Below are 25356 nucleotides of genomic sequence, written 5' to 3'. Positions count from 1 at the left end.
AGGAGCAGGAGCCCGTTCCGGACCGCTGCCGTTCCGGACCGCCGCTGGACCCGCAGGTTATTTAAGTTATTTGGGGGGGGGTTCGGGAGGGTGGGGGATTTAATTTAAAGGGTCGGGGGTGGGTTTTAGGGGGTTTTAGTGTGCCGGCTCACGATTCTAACGATTTATAACGATAAATCGTTAGAATCTGTATTGTATTGTGTTCCATAACGGTTTAAGACGATATTAAAATTATCGGACGATAATTTTAATCGTCCTAAAACGATTCACATCCCTATTATATATACATATTACTTATGGGGGCAACTAGAAAAGCCACCAAAAAAGACACTTGGAACATATAAGGCATTAGGGTTATTGTAATACATGGCAGGTGTGGGCACCCTCTGAAAGCCATGAGTAAATTACAATTAAAATACAAAAAAAAAACAACCTACCACACCAAAACACTACTAACTTCCAGCAATTAAAAAGTAACAAGCTTACCTGTGAAAAGGCAACACTGCAAATATTGCACCAAGCCCTAAAGACCAATATACCTTCTATTAGGAAAACAGAACAAACCAAGCTTCTATAGATTCCTACATGCTAGCAGAAGACATTTCCTCTGTTATACATACAAGAACACAGGCAGACCCTCACCAAATACAGAAACCACAAAGTATGAGAGACATGCAGGCAAAAACTGAACTGGAAACCGCTACATCAGACTCTGTATGCAGTGCAACATTGGAAAAACAGAACTATCAATCCTCAGCCATTAAACAATAAAATCAAGAAATATAAATATATTAATCATAATAGCATAAGCATACTAATACGAATATTTTGAAACAGCTGATGAAAGGAAGATCCACACCTTTAAAATATTTCAAAACAGCAAATAAACCTAAAAATTAAAACTAATAAGGATAAAATAATTCACGTTCTCCATTCCTGAGATTTATCATGGATAAGTGGGAGAGGAATACACAAACTTTCTCTTCCCTCATATATCTATGCATCCACACATACCCTTATTCTCCCACACACATGCATATATATGATCTTATACACACACGTGCTCACACTTACACGCACTCAAATGCTCACACACCCTCGCACACTTGCTCAGAAATACATACTCGCACATACTCCCTCTTAACATGCACATATATATACACATAAGATCACTCTTTCTCATACACATGCTCATACACATTTCCTCTCACATACACATGCTCAGACATATACATGCATACACACGAAAAGTGGCAGGCCTGGACTCTGAGAACACCCTAAGCTTCAATACCACAACATTTCCTGATATAAACTGCATAATTTACTGCTCAAAAGAACTTGCTACTTACTATTTAGACCTCTTACTCCATCTCCGTATAGCATGGTCTCTGCGCTTGTTTCAGTTCCTCTCTCATACACATGCTATGACGCTCAGACAGACACAAACAGCGTCTCTCTTACACACACACCAAAGGTCTCTCTTGGCGGCCCAGAGCCCTTCTCTTCTTTACTTCTGATGAGGGGCAGGTTGGGAACTGCCTCGTGGTGGGTTTTTTTCTTCTGGTCATGAGGCTGACTGGGAATCGCTGAGCGGCTCCGCGGCTCACTGGGAACCACCAGGCGGCCATGCAGTTTTCTCTTCTCAGCCCTGTGGTGGGTTGGGAACCACCGAGCAGTCACACAGCTCTCTCATCTTGGCTGTGTGGCGAGTTGACAACCTCCGGGTGGCCCTGTAGTGCTCTCATCTCAGCTGGGCAGCTTCGCAGCATTAGCTTCTTCAGACCGCCTGGCAGGTTCCTGCCAGGTAGGCAGCGGCCTCTTTCTCATCTCGGGCGCTTGGTGGATTGCAGTTAATAGCCGGCAGCATTTTTTCATTTTGGCTGCTAGCCCTGCGGCTTTCTCTTGCCTTTGGGGCCCGGTTCCTCCCAGGCTACTGCTGCCCTGTGCAAGTGCACGTCTTTCACAGTGGGTTGCACTGGCTCTGCTTCTTTCCTGCCCTCTGTGAACCCCTCACTCTGGTTCCCTCCTTCCACTTCAGTCTCGTCATGGTTCATTTCCGCCTCTCCAGAAATGTCTCACTCACTTAGTCCCTCCCACTGGTTCTCTTCTTCTCCCCACCCCATGAACACCTCACTTTACCCAGTTCATTCACACCCCCCTACCCCATCCCGCCCCAGCGATACCTGTTTTATTTACTGCCTGCCCTTTCTATATCCTCTTACTCATTGCCTCCTATCATTTGGAAACAGGAAGAGAACAGCAGTACTTCTGGCGGGCCTCGCTCCTCCCCTGCCGAGCATCATGCTTTGGACCACCTAGTTTAAAGCGCACCATTCAGGTTCTGGCAGGGGAGGAGGGAGGATGTGCTGGAGGAGCTGCGTAAGGGTGAGTGAGGGGAATACAGGCGGGACAGGCACTGTCCACTACCACCATTGTGTTTTCTTCTGGGGCAGGAAGGAGAGAGGAAATGTCATATATTGCCACCAATGCTTTTGTTTTGAAAGGGATCCCAGTCTCCCACAGCAATTTTGGCCAGGACTGGGCAGTTCTACAGCTGCAAAATGCAGGAGACTGGCGGCCCTGGCTATGACCTGTTTAAGTTGTAATTTTTGAAAGTTTGCCAGCTACATTATCTTCTTTCCTCGTGGATATCTGACCTTTGACTCTCATAAACACTGTAGTTTGATTTAATATTCTATGGCTGGGCCAGCATAATGTGGCTCAGTTGTACACATGCATTTAGTGAACTGGAGGCAAAGCAGCAGAGCCCATTAAGGATTGTTGTACAGAGCAGCGTTTCCCAACTGATGTGCTGCAGTCTCATTTCCTGTTTCCTTCCTGGCCTGCAAAATGTCCTCCTTCCAGCAGTGAGCGTTGTTGAGCAGCGCTTATTGGCAGCTGCTCCTGCTTCTCCTGTGCAACACAAACTGCACGGGCTCTGTAGGCTTGTGAAATCTGCTGGCCTCATACAGTTCAGATTGCAGAGGGAGGCTGGAAAAGGAGGAAGAAGCAGCACTTGGTAAACCTGCTCGCAGAATTTCGCTGTTCAGGGATTGGGGTGGAGTGGGGAAAGGGGACAGATGAATGTGCCACAGTGTGTGTGGTGGGAGAGGAAAGGGAAGTTGATGATGCCAGGAGATGGGGGAGAAGGGTGGACGGAGAGGGAAAATGATGATTCAAGGGGGTGGGGAGATAAGGTGAAAGGAGAGGGAAGTTGATGATGCCAGGATGTGATGCCAGGGTATGGAAGAAATGGAAGATTGATGATAGTGGTGGAGAGGAGTGGAAAGAGAGGGAAGGTGGTGATGCCAGGAGGTGAGGGGGAGGGAAGATGATGATGCCAGGAAGTGAAGGAGAGGGCAAGTGATGCCAGGGTTGATGGGAAATGGAACAGAAGTTGATTGGCATGGGGAGAGGGAAGAAAATGTGATGATGCCAGGGGATGGAGAGGGAAGGAAATTGTTGATGCCATAGGGTGAGGGAGAGGGCTGGAGAAAGAGGGAAGGTAGTGGTGATGCAAGAGGTGAGGGAGAGGTGTGAAGGTGAAAGGAAGGAGATGGGGAGAGAAGGTAATGAGGTGGTGATGCCTGGGGATGGGGGAGAGGGAAGGTGATGATGATGGTGTGAGGGGTGGGGAAGAGGTGGTGATGATGCCTCAGGGTGGGGGAAAGGGGTGAAAGGAGAGGGAAGGTGATTTTGATGCCAGAGGGTGGAGGAGAGGGATGGAGGGAGAGAGGTGATAATGACACTGGAGGTGAGGAGAAGGGAGAGAGAAGATGATGCTAAGGAGTGAGGAGAGGGGTAGAAGGGAAGGTAGTGATGATGATGTCAGGGGTGAGGAGGTGGAGAAAGGTGATAATACTAGGGCTTGCAGGAGAGTGAGACTGCACCTTGAATACTGTGTACAATTCTGGTCGCCACATCACAAAAAAGATATCATTGTGATGGAGAAAGTACAGAGAAGGGCAACCAAAATGATAAAGGGGATGGAACAGCTCCCCTGTGAGGAAAGACTAAAGAGGTTAGGACTTTTCAGCTTGGAGAAGAGAAGGCTGAGGGGGGGATATGATAGAGATGTTTAAAATTATGAGAGGTCTAGAACGGGTAGATGTGAATCGGTTATTTACTCTTTCGGATAATAGAAAGACTAGGGGGCACTCCATGAAGTTAGCATGTGGCACATTTAAAACTAATTGGAGAAAGTTCTTTTTCATTCAACGCACAATTAAACTCTGGAATTTGTTGCCAGAGGATGTGGTTAGTGCAGTTAGTGTAGCTGTGTTTAAAAAAGGATTGGATAAGTTCTTGGAGGAGAAGTCCATTACCTGCTATTAATTAATTTGACTTAGAAAATAGCCACTGCTATTACTAGCAACAGTAACATGGAATAAACTTATTTTGGGTACTTGCTAGGTTCTTATGGCCTGGATTGGCCACTGTTGGAAACAGGATGCTGGGCTTGATGGGCCCATGGTCTGACCCAGCACGGCATGTTCTTAAAGGGCAGCTGAGGATGATGCAAAGGTGGGGGAAGAGGTTGTAGGAGAGGGAAGGTGATGATGTCAGAGTGAGGGAGGGGGTAGAAGGAAAGGGAAGATGGTAATGATGCGAGGGGAGGGGGAAGAGATGCTGGGAGAGGGAAGGTGATGATGCCAGGGGGGTGGGGGATAGCGAAGGGAAGAAGTTGATAGCAGGGGACAGGAATGATTATGATGCTGGGGGACGGGAGAAGGTGAAGATGCCAAGGGGTAGGGGGAGAGAGAAAATAAGAGAAAGTGATGGGGAAGTGAGTGGTGTGCCACAAAACAAAAGTTTGGGAACCACTGATATAGAGCTTAATGATTTTATTGAGTGACATTGTGGAAGGGATGGAAGGTAAAGTTTGTCTATTTGCAGATGATACTAATATCTTCAACAGAGTGGATACACTGGAAGGAGTAGAGAGAATGAAATGTGATTTAAGGAAGCTTGAACAGTGGTCGAAGATAAGGTAGCTGGGATTCAATGCTAAGAAGTGTAAAGTCATGCATCTGGGGTGCGGTAATCCAAAGGAACTGTATGTGATGGAGGGTGAAAGGCTGTTGTGTACAGACCAAGAGAGGGACCGGGTGATAGTGTCTAGTGATCTGAAGACGGTGAAGCAATGTGACAAGGCGAAATCTAAAGCCAGAAAAATGCTGGGCTGCATAGTGAGAGGAATAACCAGTAAGAAAAAGGAGGTGAAAATCCCCTTATGTAGGTTCTTTGTGAAACCTCAGCTGGAGTACTGTTTTCAGTTCTGGAGATTGTATCTAAAAAGAGACCGAGACAGGATGGAGGTGGTCCTGAGAAGGGCAATCAAAATGGTGGGGCGTCTCCATCAAATGACTTATGAGAAGAGGCTGAAGGATCTAAATATATATACCCTAGAGAAGAGGAAATGCAGGGGAGATATGATACAGACCTTTAGATACCTGAAAGGTTTTAGTGATGCACATTTGACAAACTTTTTCTATTGGAAAGAGATCAGTAGAAAATAAGGGTCACAAAATGAAACTTCAGGGAGAGGATGACTCAGAACCAACATAAGGAAATATTTCTTCATGGAGAGTGTGGTGAATTCCTGGAATGCCCTTCCAGAGGTGGTGATGAAGAAAACAATGAAATAATTCAAAGGGTAATGAGATAAACACTATGGATCCCTAAAGACTAGAAGATGGAAATGAAGAAAGTACATGGGGTAACTTGCTGGTGCTGTGGTTACTACCCTTAACCAATAAGCCTTCATACTGGTGATGCAACCCCATCATTGCGCTCTGCTTCAACAGCAGGGGGAAAAGGGGAATTGGGAGTCAGACAGCAATCAACAGGGCACCAATTTTTATGTTTTGGGAAAACAAGCATGGAAGTAACTTGCTGATGTGGCTAACTACCTTTAACTAATAAGCCTGATACTTTTGATGCAGCTTCAACAATATCTGCTGCAAAGGCAAGAGGTAACGGGGAACTGGATTCAGACAGCAACCAACAAGGGCCCTGACTTTTACGGTCTGGAAAACTTTTATAACCTGCACAGCAGATACTACCATAAGCTTGCTGGGCAGACTGGATGAACCATTTGGTCCTTTTCTGCTGTCATTTCTATGTTTCTGTGTAAAGCATGGATTAGGAAAGTAGCTAAAGAGGTCCAAATGATACACACACACATTTTTCTGAGCTGTCTTTAATTTTCAGAAACAGTGTTTATTGCTTTTAGATTTTAACTTTTTCTGGTTTTTCTTTTTCTTTTTCAAACAGCTGTCAAAGACCAACTTTTCCAACAACAGTGATTTCCGAGCTCTACTACAGTCTCTCTATGCTACATTCAAAGAATTCAAAATGCACGAACAGATTGAAAATGAATATATTATTGGCTTGCTGCAACAACGTAGCCAGACAGTGTACAATGTTCACTCTGACAACAAGCTATCTGAGATGCTCAGCCTCTTTGAGAAGGGCTTGAGGAATGTGAAGGTAAGCTGCCAGGAAATAGCTCGAATTAAACAAATACTTGCATTGCCTTAGGTCACATCACAAGAAGTTATTTGCTGGGATTTCACAGCCCAGATTAATTGGCTTGTTCCTAGATCTATTTGACAAGGAATTTTAAAATTTGAAAGTCTAGAGTTATATTGTAATGTTGCTGAAAGCTTTACTGTCAAGGAGAGCTGGAAGTTCAGCTCACGCTGGTTTGTGTCACTGCCAAGTGACTTACTTGAACATATTCCTTATCTTTCCAGTGTTAATAGAAGAAAAGCTCTGGTCAGCATTCACTTTTACGGTATCTTAGTTATAAATATACAACACTATGAAATTTAAAAAAAAAAAAAAATATATATACCGTATTTTTCGCTCCATAAGACGCACCTGACCATAAGACGCACCTAGGATTCAGAGGGGGAAAATTTAAAAAAAAAAAATTTGTGCTAAACCGGCTCTGCGTCTGGGCGTCTTATGGAGCAAATTAGGGGAGTGCATAGTTTTTTTTTTTCTCCCCATTTTGTTTTCGGGTCTGGGGAGGGCCATTTCGGTCCACTCCCCAGATCAGAAAATTTTTCTTTCTGTGGGAACCCCCAAAACCACCCCCCCCCCCCCATCCCAACCCTTTAAATTAACAACCTCCACCCCCCTGACCCCCCCCAAGACCTGCCGAATTAATTTCCTGCAACCCCCCACCCTCCTGACCCCCCCAAGACCTGCCGAATTAATTTCCTGCAACCCCCCACCCTCCTGACCCCCCCAAGACCTGCCAAACGTCCCTGGTGGTCCAGCGGGGGTCCAGGAGCGGTCCGGGAACGATCTCCTGGGCGTGAGCCGTCGGCTGCCAGTAAACAAAATGGCGCCGACGGCCCTATGCCCTCACTATGTCACTGAGACCGACCGCTGCTATTGGTCGGTCTCAGTGACATAGTGAGGGCATAGGGCCGTCGGCGCCATTTTGTTTACTGGCAGCCGACGGCCCTATATATATAAATTAATGTGTGGGTAGAAGTACATGCATAGCTCCACAACATGTATGCTTTTATCTGCTTTGTAATGGAGGTGTTTTGGGGCAGGGTAAGTCGGGGAGAAAATGCTGCATGAAGTTTTGGTTTTTCAGAATTAAGCACATTGATAAAACATGAAGAAATACCTACATAGTAACAAAACATGGTCCTTTTCTGCCGACTGTACTAAATGGCTCTGAAGGCTCTGAAAACCCATCTTTTTCAGGAAGCTTTTAGGGATATTGAACTTTCTAGCCAGAGTAAATAAGGTTAGGTATGTATCATATTTAATGTCAATTAAGGAATTATTGAATTTTAAAGTATCTGTTGACTTGTCTGCTTTGCTTCTGACCTTTACGTTTTTAAATATAATAGCCAACTTTTATTTTTTGACACTTTAATTTTAATTGATCATATAATATGCTGTATTTTTATTCATTTCTAATTTTATTTTTATTTTAGTATTTTACTTAAACAATTTAAACTTAATTTTAAATTGTGCTTTGTTTATAATATTTGTTTTATTATTGTAAACCGCTTTGGTCAGTGCTATACTGGTAAAACGGTATATAAATAAACGAAATAAATAAATCTTATTTATTTATTTAAGTTCTTTTAATATACCGATGCTCAAGACGAGGTCTTATCGTACCGGTTTACAATAAACGGGGGGGGGAAACCAGTTAACCCAGGAAGCCCAGCAAATTTCTTATGGTAGTAATTGCTGCTTCGTGCAGGTTACCCCCATGCCTTATGTTAAGGATAGTAATACTTACAATCAAAACCAAATAACTGTCAAACCCGTAACAATTACAGCTAGCAACATTTTTATGTGGTGAGCTGTCTTCTTGATAATTCAGACAATGCTGTTTGAATGTACTTTGCTTTTTGACTTGACCATAGATTATCCCTAATGTCAGCATATCAGTACCCCAGACCATAAAATTTGGGGCCCAACGTTGGCTGTTGTCTGAATCCAATACCTCTTTCCACTCCCCTCCTCCCCCGCTGTCAAAGTGGAAAGAGCCGAGGGAGGGGGTGGGGGGAGGGTGCAAGGCTCTGGGTACTTCTTCCATGGGCAATCTCCAGAGTGAAAGTATATGTATATTTTCAGTTAGAAAATTGGTACAAAGAATATGGACTTTGCAACTATGCAAGTAATATGAAAATTGCACCCCCCCCCTCCCCTGCCAGTCTGTTTCATTGACACTGCAGAATGGAGTTTTGTTTGTCCACATATTTCCCAGTCAGTTGGCTGACATGACCTTCTGTCAGGATTCTAGTTTGAGTATTCATTCTTTGAGGTCTGTTTGCAGAAAAGAGTATAAAATTTTGCCTCCCCAGGGTCCCTTTCTGCTGATATCCAGGGTTGCCTTCCTGTTTTCATGTGCCATGTTTTATAGTTTAAACAAAAATGAAAAGGATAAAAACAGCTTCTTTTTTATGTTCATTCTTTTGATGTTACTGATATCTTGCCTTTCTTTTTATTGAAGATTAGTCTTAAATAAGTAGACCTTTCTGTGTGGATCATTATTCCTTCTTTTTGTCAGAGGAAGTATAAGTGCTTACCTGTAATTGCCATTCTCTAATAGCAACAGAACATAGAGCCACATAACCCACCTACCTCCCTGTTTTCAGGGGTGGGGAGGAGTTACTAGTGTGTGTTGTATAATTAGGATATGTAGTCAATTAATGAGCATCAGTTCAGGCAGCACAAGTTAAGCATTTCATTTATTTATTTATTTAAACATTTTTATATACCGGCATTAGTTGTGGACATCATGCCGGTTTACATCAAAACTGGTAAAGTATGTTTATTAGTAATTAAAAAAAAAAAAAATTCATGCAAGAAAACTACAAAACTCTGGCTAATACATGTGACAGATCATGCGACTCATCTGTGTTATTCATTATTCTGTTTGTATCAGAATGGTGAATACAGATAATCAATTTTGTTTTATGTTTAGTGGAAATACATAGCTCCTGAGGATATTTTTAGTAAAGCTCTACCAGTGGAATAGCAGTGCTTACAAGTGCAACAGTGCAAGTATATAGTATTTTCTTTCTTATAAGTAGCTTTTTTTTTTTGTGGTGATAGTGCTAGAGTATGAGTATCTTATGGCTCAAACTCACTAAAACCAAATGGAGCCAAAAGTATCAGCTGTGGGTGGTGCTAGCAGCAAAAAAGAGTAGGAAGACAAATACTGTGCAAATAATACATAGTATAGGAGCTAATGTAACAACATTTAATATCTTTAACTAATATTAGGAATTTTGGGGTAAGGCTTTCATTTATCATTGCCAGCGTTTAGCATGTTGAAAAGACTGGCAACTAAAAGTTTAGCTTTATATTCACAGTGATGAAAAGCCAACTGTTGTGAAATGTTGAACAAACTTTCTCATTCATGATTCAACTTTTCACTGTTTGATCAATAAATAAACCATTTACTGTTAGGATTTGAGAAACTTTGATGTTGCAATGTCTTGGCAGACTCCAGCATGAGGTAGTCTTATTAAGAGATACAGATGCTAGCAAGAAATGTGTGAGATGTCAATGAGGAAGTAAGCCACATCTTTAGAACAATTTCATGTATTTATTTCATAATAGATATATTGTATGAGGAAGCTTCAGAGAGTTAACAAACTGTAAAAGAAAAAAGATCCCCACCCCATCAGCTGTGGAATGATATACTACAAAGGGTAATTCATACATAATCTCTAAACATATGTTCATAATGCAAAGACATGACAAAGGAAACCTACAGCTTGGAATATTACGTCTTTAAATCTGAACAATTGATTGTATATGTTCTTATATTTTTAGGGCGTGTGTAATAGATTTATCCGCTAAACCATTTGTGGGAGACTGGTTTTATATTTCTAATAAGATTTTATTTTTAAGTTTCTAAAAAAGTACATTACACAGTCTCTTAATCAGTGGTGCTTAGCTTTGAGCCAAATCCTGAGCCATGTTCAATGGTTTTCGTTTAACCATATAGTTGAAATCATATATATATAATTTTTACTTTCCCTGATTTCTCTATTCTTTGCATATAGCATGCTCAGGAGAACCATGCCAGCCACTCTGGCGGGATGGCTCTTCTGAGGTGCACCCTCAGCACCGCGTATTGACTGGAATGGATGGTCACAGTGGCAGCAGCCATCATTCCTCCCTTCCTTGGTTTGAGTGCACTATATCTAACACTATATATCTAACAAATGTTCAAATCCAGATTCAAGTGCTAGACCAGAGCCATGAGGTCAGCCCTGACATTATTTTTTTATTAGTAATTAAAAAAAAAATTCCTAGACCACTTTCCTAGCCAAATGGCCACCCAAGGTGGTGTAAAGTGCTAAAATACATTAAATATATGAACAGTAAGCAAAACAATATTAAGCATTTTGCTATGTAAAAACCTATATCTAGATCCTGTGCCCTGGGTAGAGAAGTACTTTTCCAGGTATTGTTCTTTGAATGAAGAAGCATCTGGAGGGATTCTGTCAAAATAGTGCAGTGTTTATACCATAAACCCTGATTTGAGCCTTAACCTTAATATGTATAGGTTAAAGTACGATAATAACATAGTAAATGATAGCAGCTAGAGACCCACATGGTCCATTCATTCTGCCTAACAAATTCTTTAGGGTAGTAACTGCCACTTTGTCCTGATTACCCGTATGCCTTCTGTTAAGGGGGTAATATCTGCCGTTCCCATGCACAAATGTTAAAGCTAAATTTAACAAAGGTTAGCTCATTTCTATTCTCTAGCCATTAGAGATCTTCTGTTTATCCCATGCCCTTTTGAATTCCATTATCTTTCTTGTCTTTATCATCTCCTTCAAGAGGGCATTCCTTGCGTCCGTCCTTTCCATGAAGAAATATTGTTTGGCATTGTTATTGAGTCTACTTTCCCTTGGAGTTTCATATCATGACCTAGTTCTACAACTTTCTTTCCATTGCAAAAGGTTTGATTTTTGTGCATCATTCATTTATTTAATATATTTTTTCCTAGCATGGAGACACTCAGGACCAGTGGGTTATGCTCCCCTGCCAGCAGATGGAGACAGAGCAAGCTGACATCAAAATATATATACTCCTGCAGTGACCGCAGCCTGCCAGTATTCTCTGTCTCCAGCAGCTGGAGGACATGCATCACCCTATGGGGATTGCTTTGAGTTAATTGGAAGGAGAAATTTGACTTAAAAAAGATCCCTGCTATCCTGCAGTGAACCAAAAAGTCCCTCCCCCCAGTTGAGAATTTCTGAGGTGATTTCCGTAGTCCTCAGAGTTGTGCCTTGGCCGGTAGCTGGGTTTCCTGGTGTGGACTTAGCTGCTCATTCAGCTGAAAGGCAGTGGGTGCAAGAGGCTGAGCGCAGCGGTGATGGCAGATGCCCTCTCCCCCCGCAGCTGGAGACTGTCTTTGTACTCAGCCAGTAAGCGCTGAGCTCGGATAAGGTTTTAAGTGAACGTTTTACCTTCAGATACAGAGACAGAGGGGTTTTTAGGACTTCCTCTGTTCTCTATGTTCAGCGCGCCGTCCCGGCATTCATTCCTGCTCCCATTGGTTTTGGGGAACTGAGCATCGACGATGCCGGTAAACAAGAAGCCTAAGCGCCTTTCTCTGTGTTGCCTGTCATAATAGGACTTCTCAGCCTGACCTGTCTTCTAACACAGCGGTTTTCAACCGGTGTCTCGTGTACCCGCTGCTGTTCCTGCCCGGGCTATCGGCACCTACAAGCCCCGAGGGGAATGGCAGCAGTGTTTTGTGGAAGCCGGCAACAGGAACGTGACCTTTTCTTCTTCCTGCCCCTGTGGCCCGGAAGAGGAAATGATGTTGACCGGGCACATGGGAAGAAGAAAAAGGCCATGCATGCTGCTGCTGCAGAAGGAGCACAGCGCTGTTCCCTGTACGTACCAGGATCAGTCCAGACAGTGGGTTATGTCCCCTGTCCAGCAGATGGAGTCAGAACAAAAACTCCAGGGGGCGGTCCTATATGACCTCATCCCCTGTGACTCTATCCTCAGTATTTTCTGACTCCAGCAGATGTGAGCAGGGGACTAGCTAGTCCCCAGCACAGGATTTAGGTTTTTTAGGCCTTTCCTGCTTACTTGAGGGATCAAGAATTTAAAAAAAAAAAAAAAAAAAATATAGAAAAGATATATATTCAATTTAAACTTCAGGAGTTCAGGTTTCATATTTTTTTCTGAAACCGGGGAGTTAGAGGGACTTGCTGACTGACTGTATCCTGAGTCTTTCTTTCTCTCCTTATTCTCTTCTATGTGGGTAAGTTTTTATTTACTTACAGGTCATTTTTATTCTTCACCCTCTTGCCGTTTTTCGGCACTGGAGGGCTACGCTGCCGTTTTAGAAATTTTTGTCAGGGTTCCTGACTAGTTCTTCTCACCCCCTCCCTCAGAGTCTATCGAGACTGTACCGACCCGCGGTCCCGCGAAGCGCATTCCCGGGGGCCGCAGACCGTTGGGAGCCTTTCCACCAGCGTGTTTCTTGGGTCGGTGGGAAGGAGGGTAGGCGATTCGAGCGTCGAGGATGGGAATCGCCGGGGTTTTTTTCCTCCATCTGCCGCGCCTTTGGTTTCCTGCCTCTCCAAGAGCGGGTAAATTTTTTTCTTCATGTCGCGAGCGCACAGCTGTGCGGTCTGCGGCCGTCAGGGAAGCCGCATTAATGAGGGCAGGTGCCCGAACTGTTTCCCCGCTGGAGAAGTCAGCCCGTCGAAGGGAGAAGGCACAGGAGACCAGGCAGACAACGCTAGTTTTAGTCAGTGGCAGGCCCCGTTCCCGCAGAGCGCGGGAACGGCGGCCATTTTGTTGTCAGAAGAAGACGCTGACATTTCAGACGGGGAGGACACAGGAATTCTAATTCCGAGGCAAACAGCGGTTTTACCGTCCCTGGCCCATAAGGATGGCAAGTCTTCGGCTGGAGAGGTCCCAGGAGGCCCCCCCTGGGATTACCCGCGTTTTCACCTGAGTTTGTGGTTTTAATGCACCGGGCTTTTCTCCAAAGCTCCAACCAGGCTTTGGGGTCGGGCATGGGTCCCCCTCCCGCCAAACTACCCCGTTTAGATATATCTTTGGGGGGCTCTCCAGCACGGGGGGGCGGACAGCCCATTAGTTTAGCCCAGTCTACGACTAAGGCTCTCATGGCACCACCGCGGGAACCCCCGGTGCTTCCGCAGGGCGACACGTCTCAGGATCCTTCCGGGGACGATCCCGCTCTCTCGACCCAAATGGAAGGTGATGATCCCAGGGTCCTCCGCATCTTCCAGGTTGAAGAATTGGAGGGTCTCATCCCGCATATTCTTCAGGAGATGGACATTGACCCTCCTCCAGACCCAACGCCCTCGGATCCCAAGATAAGAAAGGGAGACCCTCTCTTAGCGGGACTTAGACCCCAAGCCAAGGCGTTTCCAACACATCCCAGTTTCTTACAATTGATCTCAGGTGAATGGGACAGGCCGGAAGCTTCTCTCAGTTAGCAGAGCTATGGAGAAGCTTTATCCTCTCCCGGTGGACTTCCTGGAACTCCTCAAGGTCCCGGCAGTGGATTCAGCGGTTTCGGCAGTTACTAAGAGTACTACCATTCCGGTAACAGGCGGCACAGCCCTTAAGGACCTGCAGGATCGGAAGTTGGAAGTCTACCTTAAGCGTATCTTTGAGGTCTCGGCGCTTGGGGTACGAGCGGCCATCTGTAGCGCTCTGGCACAGAGAGCGGGTCTCCGGTGGGTTCAACAATTACTCACCTCGCAAGATCTCCCGGATTCTGAGGCTCAACAGGCAGACAGGTTGGAGTCTGTGATGGCTTATGGGGCGGACGCCCTGTATGATCTCCTCCGGGTCCTATCTCGTTCCATGGTGGCGGCTGTCTCGGCGCGTCGCCTTTTGTGGTTACGTAACTGGTCGGCGGACTCTTCATCCAAAACGCGTCTAGGTTCGTTACCTTTCAAGGGTAAGTTCCTTTTCGGGGAGGACTTGGATCAAATTATTAAGTCACTGAATGAGAATGCGGTACATAAGCTTCCAGAAGACAGACCCCCGTGCTTCTAGATCGTTCAGTTTTTCCAGAAACCGTTCTCGAAATCAGCGTCGTGCATGGACGAATAGGCAGCAGCAAGCTCCACGGACTCCCTCTTATCGTTCTCAGGGCTGGAATCGGTCCTTTCGTGGACGTCGGCCCGGAAAGGAGGCTACAGGATCTCGTTCTGCCTCGAAACCAGCTCAATGATGCCAGGATGACCCACGAACCGATCCCTCGGGTGGGAGGCCGGCTCGCTCTTTTTTACAGGGAATGGGCCTGCATTACGTCTGATCAGTGGATCCTGGATATCCTAAGACATGGTTACGTGTTGGATTTTGTCCACGTCCCCAGAGACAGGTTCCTTTTCTCTCCTTGCGGCTCCGCTCAAAAGCAGTCGGCTGTCCGTCAAACCCTGCAGCGACTGATACTGTTGGGAGCTATAAGACGGGTATCCGCCAACGAGTTGGGTCGAGGTCATTACTCCATCTATTTCGTGGTTCCCAAGAAAGAGGGTATGTTCCGACCCATACTGGATCTCAAGTCGATCAACAAGGCGCTGCGGGTCCCTCGTTTCCGTATGGAAACCCTCCGATCTGTGTTAGCGGCGGTTCATCAAGGAGAGTTCCTCACCTCTCTGGATCTAACAGAGGCATATCTCCACATCCCTATTCATCCAGATTACCAAAGATATCTCCGCTTCAAGATTCTGGGACAACATTTTCAGTTCCGGGCTCTACCGTTTGGTCTAGCGACAGCACCGCGGGTCTTTACAAAGGTAATGGTTGTGGTGGCGGCGGCTCTACGCCGGGAAGGGATCATGGTTCACCCGTACCTAGACGATTGGCTCATACGGGCAAAGTCTCGAAGTCAGGGGCTTCAAGCTGTGAACAGGGTGGTGTCCCTTCTACAGTCTCTAGGTTGGATCATCAACTACGACAAGTCACCTCACGCCATCTCAGTCGTTGGACTATCTGGGCGCCCACTTCGATACGAGGGAAGGAAAAGTGTTCCTACGTATGGAGAGAGCACAAGCATTGAGAACGCAAGTGCGGCGTTTCATGTCTCTCTCGGATCCAACTGCCTGGGACTACCTGCAAGTTCTGGGGACAATGGCATCCACGATCGACCTAGTTCCGTGGGCCTTTTCTCATCTCCGACCCTTGCAGAAGGCATTGCTGTCCCGTTGGAAGCCAGTGTCACAGGATTATCATGCGGTTCTTCCGATCCCTCCGGCAACCCGGCTCAGTCTCGGTTGGTGGTTAGATCCCCAGTCTCTAGCCAAGGGAGTCTCCCTAGAGACACCAGACTGGATAGTGGTTACCACAGATGCCAGCCTCTCCGGTTGGGGAGCGGTCTGTCAAGCGAGCTCCATCCAGGGCACGTGGACGAGCGACCAGAGACAGTGGCCCATCAATCGTCTGGAGACCAGAGCGGTTCGGCTTGCCCTGCAGGGTTTCCTGCCGTTAGTTCGGCGGAAAGCTGTCAGAATACTGTCGGACAATGCAACTACAGTATCGTACGTCAACCGGCAGGGAGGAACGAGGAGTCGACTCGTCACGTGGGAAGCAGATCAGCTGATGATGTGGGCGGAACGCCACTTGCTTCGACTAGCGGCCTCTCACATAGCAGGCGTAGACAACGTGCAAGCAGACTTCCTAAGTCAACAGCGTCTAGATCCAGGAGAATGGGAACTATCCTTGAACGCGATGAAGCTGATAGAGCGCCGGTGGGGGAAACCTCACATGGATCTAATGGCCACAATGGTGAACGCAAAAGCTCCTCGCTTCTTCAGTCGCAGACGAGAACACGGCGCGGAAGGGGTCGATGCTCTGGTTCTTTCATGGCCAAGGGAGGTCCTGCTGTATGTCTTCCCGCCATGGCCCCTAGTGGGGAAGGTGCTCCGACGTATAGAGACTCATCCAGGGCCGGTGATTTCTGGTAGCTCCAGAGTGGCCGCGGCGCCCCTGGTTTGCGGATTTTCTCTTTTTAGCACGCGAGGGACCATTACGTCTCGGTCACCTACCTCGACTCCTCAGGCAGGGTCCCATATTTTTCGACGAGGCAGATGGCTTTTGTCTTGCGGCATGGCTTTTGAGAGGCGCAAACTAAGGCGTCTGGGATATCCGGAATCGGTGATTTCCACCTTATTACGTGCCAGAAAAATGTCTACCTCCGTCACCTATGTGAGGGTCTGGAAGGTTTTTGAGGATTGGTGTATTGCCCACTCCATTGTTCCGGGGAAAGTCTCTCTGGTCCAGATCTTGAATTTCCTACAGACTGGACTGGAGATGGGCCTAGCCTACAACTCCATTAGGCTTCAGGTCTCGGCGTTGGGTGCTTTACTATACAAAGGTAAGGACTCCCTCCTATCTTCGCACCCGGATATTACCCGTTTTCTCAAGGGTGTAAAACAGCTGAAGCCTCCCTCTAGACTGTCTTGCCCATCTTGGAGTCTTAATTTGGTGCTCTGGGCGAGGCACCTTTCGAGCCTTTGCGGTCGGCCACCCTGAAGGATCTCACACTTAAGTCAATTTTCCTGGTGGCAATTAGCTCAGCCCGTCGTATCTCGGAACTTCAAGCGCTTTCCTACCGAGAACCTTTTCTACGCTTTTCTGAAGGCGGAGTTTCTTTGCGAACAGTACCTTCGTTTCTTCCAAAGGTCGTATCTTCATCTAGATCAATCGGTAGAACTTCCCTCGTTCGCCACAACGGAGCCCAGAAATCTCCGGGTTCTGGACGTCAAGAGATGTCTGATGCAATACTTGACAGTCACCAATGAATTTCGCCTCTCGGATCATCTTTTTGTTCTCTGGTCGGGTCCTAGGAAGGGTCGCATGGCGTCCAAGGCCACCATTGCAAGATGGCTGAAGACTGCAATTTCTTCAGCATACATTGGGGTTGGACGTCAACCACCGATGGGGGTTAAGGCTCACTCCCTTCGGGCGCAGGCCACTTCTTGGGCGGAAAACTCGGCTGTTTCAACACAAGAGATTTGCCGAGCGGCCACCTGGAAGTCTCTTCACACGTTCTCTAGACACTATCGGTTGGATGTTCGGGCCCCTGTTTTTGGGTCCTTTGGAGATAGTGTTCTACGAGCAGGGCTGTCATCGGCCCACCCAGTGTAGGGAAGCTTTGGTACATCCCACTGTCTGGACTGATCCTGGTACGTACAGGGAAAAGAAAATTATTCCTCACCTGCTAATTTTTGTTCCTGTAGTACCAAGGATCAGTCCAGACGCCCTCCCTGTTTTTTGAGGGTTTTTTGTGTTTGGGATAGGCCTCTGCTCGTTATCTCTACTTGTCTGTCTTTTTCAAGCTACCCTGGGGCTCCAGGGTTCTTCGCTTGAACAGTTTTCGTTTGCAAGTTCCATTTTGTGGTTACCTTAAACTTAACCAAAGTTCTGGTTTTGCAGTTTTTACTTGATAGTTCTCAGTTCTTGATCCCTCCTTCTCTTCTCTTTCTGGCTTTGTAAGTCTAGTTACTGAGGATAGAGTCACAGGGGATGAGGTCATATAGGACCGCCCCCTGGAGTTTTTGTTCTGACTCCATCTGCTGGACAGGGGACATAACCCACTGTCTGGACTGATCCTTGGTACTACAGGAATGAAAATTAGCAGGTGAGGAATAATTTTCTTCTGCCCCCGCCCCCCCCCCCCCCCCCCCCCCCCCAAGCTCCAACCTCCCCTTCTCTCGCCAGCATGACAACAGCAAGAAAATATAAAATTATAATAATCAAACTGCAAAAAAAAAAAAAAGGCTGGGGTGGGGAGAAAAGACTTACAATATCAGCTGATTGCTCTGTGCCGCGATCGATTGCAGCAAAAGCAAACAGCTGAGTGCTGCCTTCTTAGCGCTGTGGGGCTGGGGAGGTCACTCCTGCTAGTTTCCAGCCTGTCAAGACACTGCTTTTAATAGCAGCATACTGGCTACCTTGTGCTGAAGCTGCCATGTGTGCTGTGGGTGGGGGTGAGTGAGACAGAGTGAGTCAGCATGTGTGTAAGTGTATGAAAGAATGTGTGTGTAAGTAAGAGAAATGTGTGAGAGCAAGAGACTGCCCAGGAAAGTCACAGGTGTGTTCAGAGAGAGAGATTGGTCAGGCAGGTGACTGGTGTGTGTGTGTGTGTGAGAGACTAGTCATGGGCCCTAAGGAAGAAAAACGTGTGGACAGAGCTTCAGCAGCCCTTGCAGCTTCTGGTATGTTCTATTGGCCTACAAGGGAAAGGAGTAGGAGAGTTACTGGAGAGGGTAAGTAAAGGTGGCTTTTTAAGTTTATCTTTCTTGATTGACTGCCATTTTAATTATTAGGTATTATGTGATGTGTCTGCTGTTAGAAATATTTTATTGGTGTTTGGAGAATTTTTAATAATTTTGAAAATTTTAATGATTGGATGTTCCATTTATTAGTTGTTTTGAAACATTTATTATATTCTAGTTTTAGAATGCATCAAATGTCACATGTACGATTTTTTACCCACCGGTGAGAAGTTGTACATGTGCATTCGATGCAAAGAGCTCCTGGCTCTCAGAGAACGAGTCCGATCTCTGGAGGCTAGAGTGGTAGACCTGGAGGAGCTGAGGCAGACAGAGAGGGTATATAGATGAGACCTTCAGGGACATAGTAGTCAAGTCCCAAGTTCAGACTGGCAGCCCTGGTGCTGCCTTGGAGGAAGAAGGTCTCATGATGGGAGAGCACCAACCAGGTGTAGCAGGAAAGGATCCTGTAGCAAGGACCTGCTCTCTAGGTGATGCATTGTCCTTTCGCACTGAGGATATCTCCCCAAGGCCTACTGCCCAGGAGGGAAGGGTTAGGTCGGCCGTCATAGTTGGTGATTTGATTATTAGGAATGTAGATAGCTGGGTGGCTGCTGGGCGTGAGGATCGCCTGGTAACATGCCTACCTGGTGCGAAGGTGGTGGACCTCACGCGTCACCTAGATAGGATTTTAGACGGTGCTGGGGAGGAGCCGGCTGTCGTGGTACATGTGGGCACCAACGACATAGGAAAATGTGGGAGGGAGGTTCTGGAAGCCAAATTTAGGCTCTTAGGTAGAAAGATTAAATCCAGAACCTCCAGGGTAGCATTCTCTGAAATGCTCCCTGTTCCACGTGCAGGTCACCAGAGGCAGGCAGAGCTCCAGAGTCTCAATGCGTGGATGAGACGATGGTGCAAGGAAGAGGGATTCAGTTTTGTTAGGAACTGGGGAACCTTTTGGGGAAGGGGGAGTCTCTTCCGAAGGGATAGGCTCCACCTTAACCAGGATGGAACCAGACTGCTGGCACTAACCTTTAAAAAGGAGATAGAGCAGCTTTTAAACTAGAACAAAGGGGAAAGCCGACAGTCGCTCAGCAGCGCATGGTTCGGAGAGAGGTATCTTTAAAGGATACTAATGATGCATTAGAATTAGGGCATCCCGACAGTGAGGTTCCAATAATTAGAAAAGTAGTCCAAGTGCCTGTAACTAAAAACTCCCCTGAGCTAAAAAATTCTAACTTATCCCTATCAATTAAAAAGCAGAACGAAAATACAAACAAAAAACAAACTTTGAAATATTTGTATGCTAATGCCAGAAGTCTAAGAAGTAAGATGGGAGAATAAGAATGTATAGCAGTAAATGATGACATAGACTTAATTGGCATCTCAGAGACATGGTGGAAAGAGGATAACCAATGGGACAGTGCTATACCAGGGTACAAATTATATCGCAATGATAGAGAAAAGCACTCGGGAGGAGGTGTGGCACTTTATGTCTGGGATTTCTTAGAGTCCAACAGGATAAACATCCTGCATGAGACTAAATACAAAATTGAATCTTTATGGGTAGAAATCCCTTGTGTGTCAAGGAAGACTATAGTGATAGGGGTTTATTACCGTCCACCTGGTCAAGATGGTGAGATGGACAGTGAAATGCTAAGAGAAATTAGGGAAGCTAACCAAATTGGTAGTGCAGAAATAATGGGAGACTTCAATTACCCCAATATAGACTGGGTAAATGTATCATCGGGTCACGCTAGAGAGATAACGTTCCTAGATGGAATAAATGATAGCTTTATGGAGCAATTGGTTCAGGAACCGACGAGAGAGGGAACAATTTTAGATCTACCGTATTTTTCACTCCATAAGACGCACTTTTTTTCCCCCAAAGGTGGGGGGAAAATGTATGTGCGTCTTATGGAGCGAATATAAAAAAAAACCAAACAAAAATCTAACAAACCCCCCCGACTCCCCCAAGACCTGCCGACTTAATTTCCTACAACCCCCCACCCTCCTGACCCCCCCCCAAGACCTGCCAAACGTCCCTGGTGGTCCAGCGGGGGTCCGGGAATGATCTCCTGGGTGTGGGCCGTCGGCTGCCAGTAAACAAAATGGCGCCGACGGCCCTATGCCCTCACTATGTCACTGAGACCGACCAATAGCAGCGGTCGGTCTCAGTGACATAGTGAGGGCATAGGGCCGTCGGCTGCCAGTAAACAAAATGGCGCCGACGGCCCTATGCCCTCACTATGTCACTGAGACCGACCAATAGCAGCGGTCGGTCTCAGTGACATAGTGAGGGCATAGGGCCGTCGGCGCCATTTTGTTTACTGGCAGCCGACGGCTCACGCCCAGGAGATCATTCCCAGACCGCTCCTGGACCCCCGCTGGACCACCAGGGACGTTTGGCAGGTCTTGGGGGGGTCAGGAGGGTGGGGGGTTGCAGGAAATTAATTCGGCAGGTCTTGGGGGGTCAGGGGGGTGGAGGTTGTTAATTTAAAGGGTTGGGATGGGGGGGGGGGGTTTTGGGGGTTCCCAGAGAAAGAAAAGTTTTCTGATCTGGGGAGTGGACCGAAATGGCCCTCCCCAGACCCGAAAACAAAATGGGGAGAAAAAAAAAAGCTATGCACTCCCCTAATTTGCTCCATAAGACGCCCAGACGCAGAGCCGGTTTAGCACAATTTTTTTTTTTTTTAATTTTCCCCCTCTGAATCCTAGGTGCGTCTTATGGTCAGGTGCGTCTTATGGAGCGAAAAATACGGTAATTCTCAGTGGAGCACAGGACTTGGTGAGAGAGGTAACGGTGGTGGGGCCGCTTGGCAATAGTGATCATAATATGATCAAATTTGATTTAATGACTGGAAGGGGGACAGTAAGCAAATCCAGGGCTCTCGTGCTAAACTTTCAAAAGGGAAACTTTGATAAAATGAGAAAAATTGTTAGAAAAAAACTGAAAGGAGCAGCTACAAAAGTAAAAAAAATGTCCAAGAGGCTTGGTCATTGTTAAAAAATACCATTCTAGAAGCACAGTCTAGATGTATTCCACACATTAAGAAAGGTGGAAAGAAGGTAAAACAATTACCGGCATGGTTAAAAGGGGAGGTGAAAGAAGCTATTTTAGCCAAAAGATCTTCATTCAAAAATTGGAAGAAGGATCCAACAGAAGAAAATAGGATAAAGCATAAACATTGGCAAGTTAAATGTAAGACATTGATAAGACAGGCTAAGAGAGAATTTGAAAAGAAGTTGGCTGTAGAGGCAAAAACTCACAGTAAAAACTTTTTTAAATATATCCGAAGCAGAAAGCCTGTGAGGGAGTCAGTTGGACCGTTAGATGATCGAGGGGTTAAAGGGGCACTTGGAGAAGATAAGGCCATCGCGGAAAGATTAAATTATTTCTTTGCTTCGGTGTTTACTGAAGAGGATGTTGGAGAGGTACCCGTAATGGAGAAGGTTTTCATGGGTAATGATTCAGATGGACTGAATCAAATCACGGTGAACCTAGAAGATGTGGTAGGCCTGATTGACAAACTGAAGAGTAGTAAATCACCTGGACCGGATGGTATACACCCCAGAGTTCTGAAGGAACTAAAAAATGAAATTTCAGACCTATTAGTAAAAATTTGTAACTTATCATTAAAATCATCCATTGTTCCTGAAGACTGGAGGATAGCAAATGTAACCCCAATATTTAAAAAGGGCTCCAGGTGCAATCCGGGAAACTACAGACCGGTTAGCTTGACTTCAGTGCCAGGACAAATAGTGGAAAGTGTTCTAAACATCAAAATCACAGAACATATAGAAAGACATGGTTTAATGGAACAAAGTCAGCATGGCTTTACCCAGGGCAAGTCTTGCCTCACAAATCTGCTTCACTTTTTTGAAGGAGTTAATAAACATGTGGATAAAGGTGAACCGGTAGATATAATATACTTGGATTTTCAGAAGCCGTTTGACAAAGTTCCTCATGAGAGGCTTCTAGGAAAAGTAAAAAGTCATGGGATAGGTGGCGATGTTCTTTCGTGGATTGCAAACTGGCTAAAAGACAGGAAACAGAGAGTAGGATTAAATGGGCAATTTTCTCAGTGGAAGGGAGTGGACAGTGGAGTGCCTCAGGGATCTGTATTGGGACCCTTACTTTTCAATATTTATAAATGATCTGGAAAGAAATACGACGAGTGAGATAATCAAATTTGCAGATGACACAAAATTGCTCAGAGTAGTTAAATCACAAGCAGATTGTGATAAATTGCAGGAAGACCTTGTGAGACTGGAAAATTGGGCATCCAAATGGCAGATGAAATTTAATGTGGATAAGTGCAAGGTGATGCATATAGGGAAAAATAACCCATGCTATAATTACACAATGTTGGGTTCCATATTAGGTGCTACAACCCAAGAAAGAGATCTAGGTGTCATAGTGGATAACACATTGAAATCGTCGGTACAGTGTGCTGCGGCAGTCAAAAAAGCAAACAGAATGTTGGGAATTATTAGAAAGGGAATGCTGAATAAAACAGAAAATGTCATAATGCCTCTGTATCGCTCCATGGTGAGACCGCACCTTGAATATTGTGTACAATTCTGGTCGCCGCATCTCAAAAAAGATATAATTGCGATGGAGAAGGTACAGAGAAGGGCTACCAAAATGATAAGGGGAATGGAACAACTCCCCTATGAGGAAAGACTAAAGAGGTTAGGACTTTTCAGCTTGGAGAAGAGACGACTGAGGGGGGGGATATGATAGAGGTGTTTAAAATCATGAGAGGTCTAGAACGGGTAGATGTGAATCGGTTATTTACTCTTTCGGATAGTAGAAAGACTAGGTGGCACTCCATGAAGTTAGCATGTGGCACATTTAAAACTAATCGGAGAAAGTTCTTTTTTAATCAACGCACAATTAAACTCTGGAATTTGTTGCCAGAGGATGTGGTTAGTATAGCTGTGTTTAAAAAAGGATTGGATAAGTTCTTGGAGGAGAAGTCCATTACCTGCTATTAAGTTCACTTAGAGAATAGCCACTGCCATTAGCAATGGTTACATGGAATAGACTTAGTTTTTGGGTACTTGCCAGGTTCTTATGGCCTGGATTGGCCACTGTTGGAAACAGGATGCTGGGCTTGATGGACCCTTGGTCTGACCCAGTATGGCATTTTCTTATGTTCTTATAAATAGAAATGTGGAGACAAAAACTGAACTGGAAACAGCAAGAAGCCAAACTCTGTATGCAGTAAAACAACGCAAAAACAAAAACATTATCTTTATGGTCACTTTATTCTGTATTTGGTGAGGGTCTGTCTGTGTTCTGCATGTGACCCAGCTAAGGGTGTTCTGTGAGCTTGTAGTTTCTTGGTAGGGATCTATAGCAGCTTGGCTTGTTCTGTTTTCCTAATAGAAGGTGTATTGGTGTTTAGGGTCTGGTGTAATTTTTGCAATGCTTCCTTTTCATAGGTAGGGTTGTTACTGTTTGAGTTCTATAATGCAGGTGTAACTTATTTCAGATCCTGGAAGTCTGATAGGCGCTATATTTTTGTTTTGCACAGAATGCAGAGTGGCTTTTTTGGGTTTCCATTCCAGTTTCTGTTTCCATATTTGTAATTTGTGGTCTTTCTGTACTTGGTGAAGATTGATATTTGTATCAATATTATTTGTTGTGTTTTCTCAATAGAACATGCATCGGTGGTAAATTACTGTTTTTTCATAAGGAGGGTTATTGCACCTGGTAGGGGAGAGTTTTTATGTTGCTGTTATTGAGATGTCGCCAGAAATATCTTTTTTTTTGTATGGTAAATTGAATGGGGAATGTCCTAATTCTGCTCTGCACCCATTGTTGGGGGTTCCTGTGGAATGCAGAGTGTTTGTTTACATTTAGCCTGGTGATGGTCACATGTTCAGTGTGTCACGCATGTGAGAACCATCTGTCAGGTGTGTCCCGACAGAAAAAAGGTTGAGAACCACTGTTCTAACAAGTGTCATTGCTGTTCAGATGCTCAGGGTGAGTTGTCTTCCTGGGGTTTTGCTGAGCCTGGCTCCTTCCATTTTTTTAAAATTTTTTTCGTTGAAAATGTTATCAAGGTCAGAAACAAATAGCAAAACATCTGAAGAGTGTAAGTAACACACAGACCATACATTTTAATGTTTTCTTTCCCCTCCATCCCTCCCCCCATTTGATCATCCAACGCACTATAGAAAATATCTGACATTGATGATATAAATTGTACATGTGATGGTAAACATGATAAAAGATGAGAGCGACCTAGTAAAAAAAAAAAAAAAAACCAGAAAATATTTCACAAGCCTCAATTAGTTACATCATGTATTTGGTTAGTTTTCATCAACCAGTCCTCATAAGATTGCCAGACTCTAATAAATTTGTCCAAAGTTTTGAGGCGAATCATTGTCAGTTTAAGGAGTGGACACTAGCTATTTTCTGCAGAACCTCTGTGAGGGATGGACATGCTTCTTGTTTCCAGGCGGCGGCGACTACCATGCGTGTTGGAAGTATTATCTGGGTTGCTAATATCATCTGTTTGTTTATTAATGTCTGGTATAGGAAATGTTAATA

At 45.3% G+C, this 25356-nt stretch overlaps 1 protein-coding gene across 3 annotated transcripts in view; it reads left to right on the top strand.

Annotated features, from left to right (window-relative positions):
• The window catches only part of LOC115082041 (F-box/LRR-repeat protein 5-like), a 194891-nt gene that overhangs the window by 20197 nt on the left and 149338 nt on the right, over positions 1 to 25356 (top strand). For all 3 annotated transcript variants that reach the window (XR_003854059.1, XM_029586305.1, XM_029586306.1), the window contains exon 2: positions 6277 to 6492. Coding sequence is in view for 2 of the 3 variants with exons in the window: in XM_029586305.1 (XP_029442165.1) it covers positions 6277 to 6492 (216 nt within the window). In the remaining variant the exon portion in view is untranslated. The remainder of the gene's footprint in view (positions 1 to 6276; positions 6493 to 25356) is intronic.

The sequence above is a fragment of the Rhinatrema bivittatum genome, unplaced genomic scaffold (assembly GCF_901001135.1).
Source record: "Rhinatrema bivittatum unplaced genomic scaffold, aRhiBiv1.1, whole genome shotgun sequence".
NCBI lineage: Eukaryota > Metazoa > Chordata > Amphibia > Gymnophiona > Rhinatrematidae > Rhinatrema > Rhinatrema bivittatum.
The sequence above is the reverse complement of the archived record's forward strand: the minus strand, read 5'-3'. Positions and strand labels throughout refer to the sequence as shown.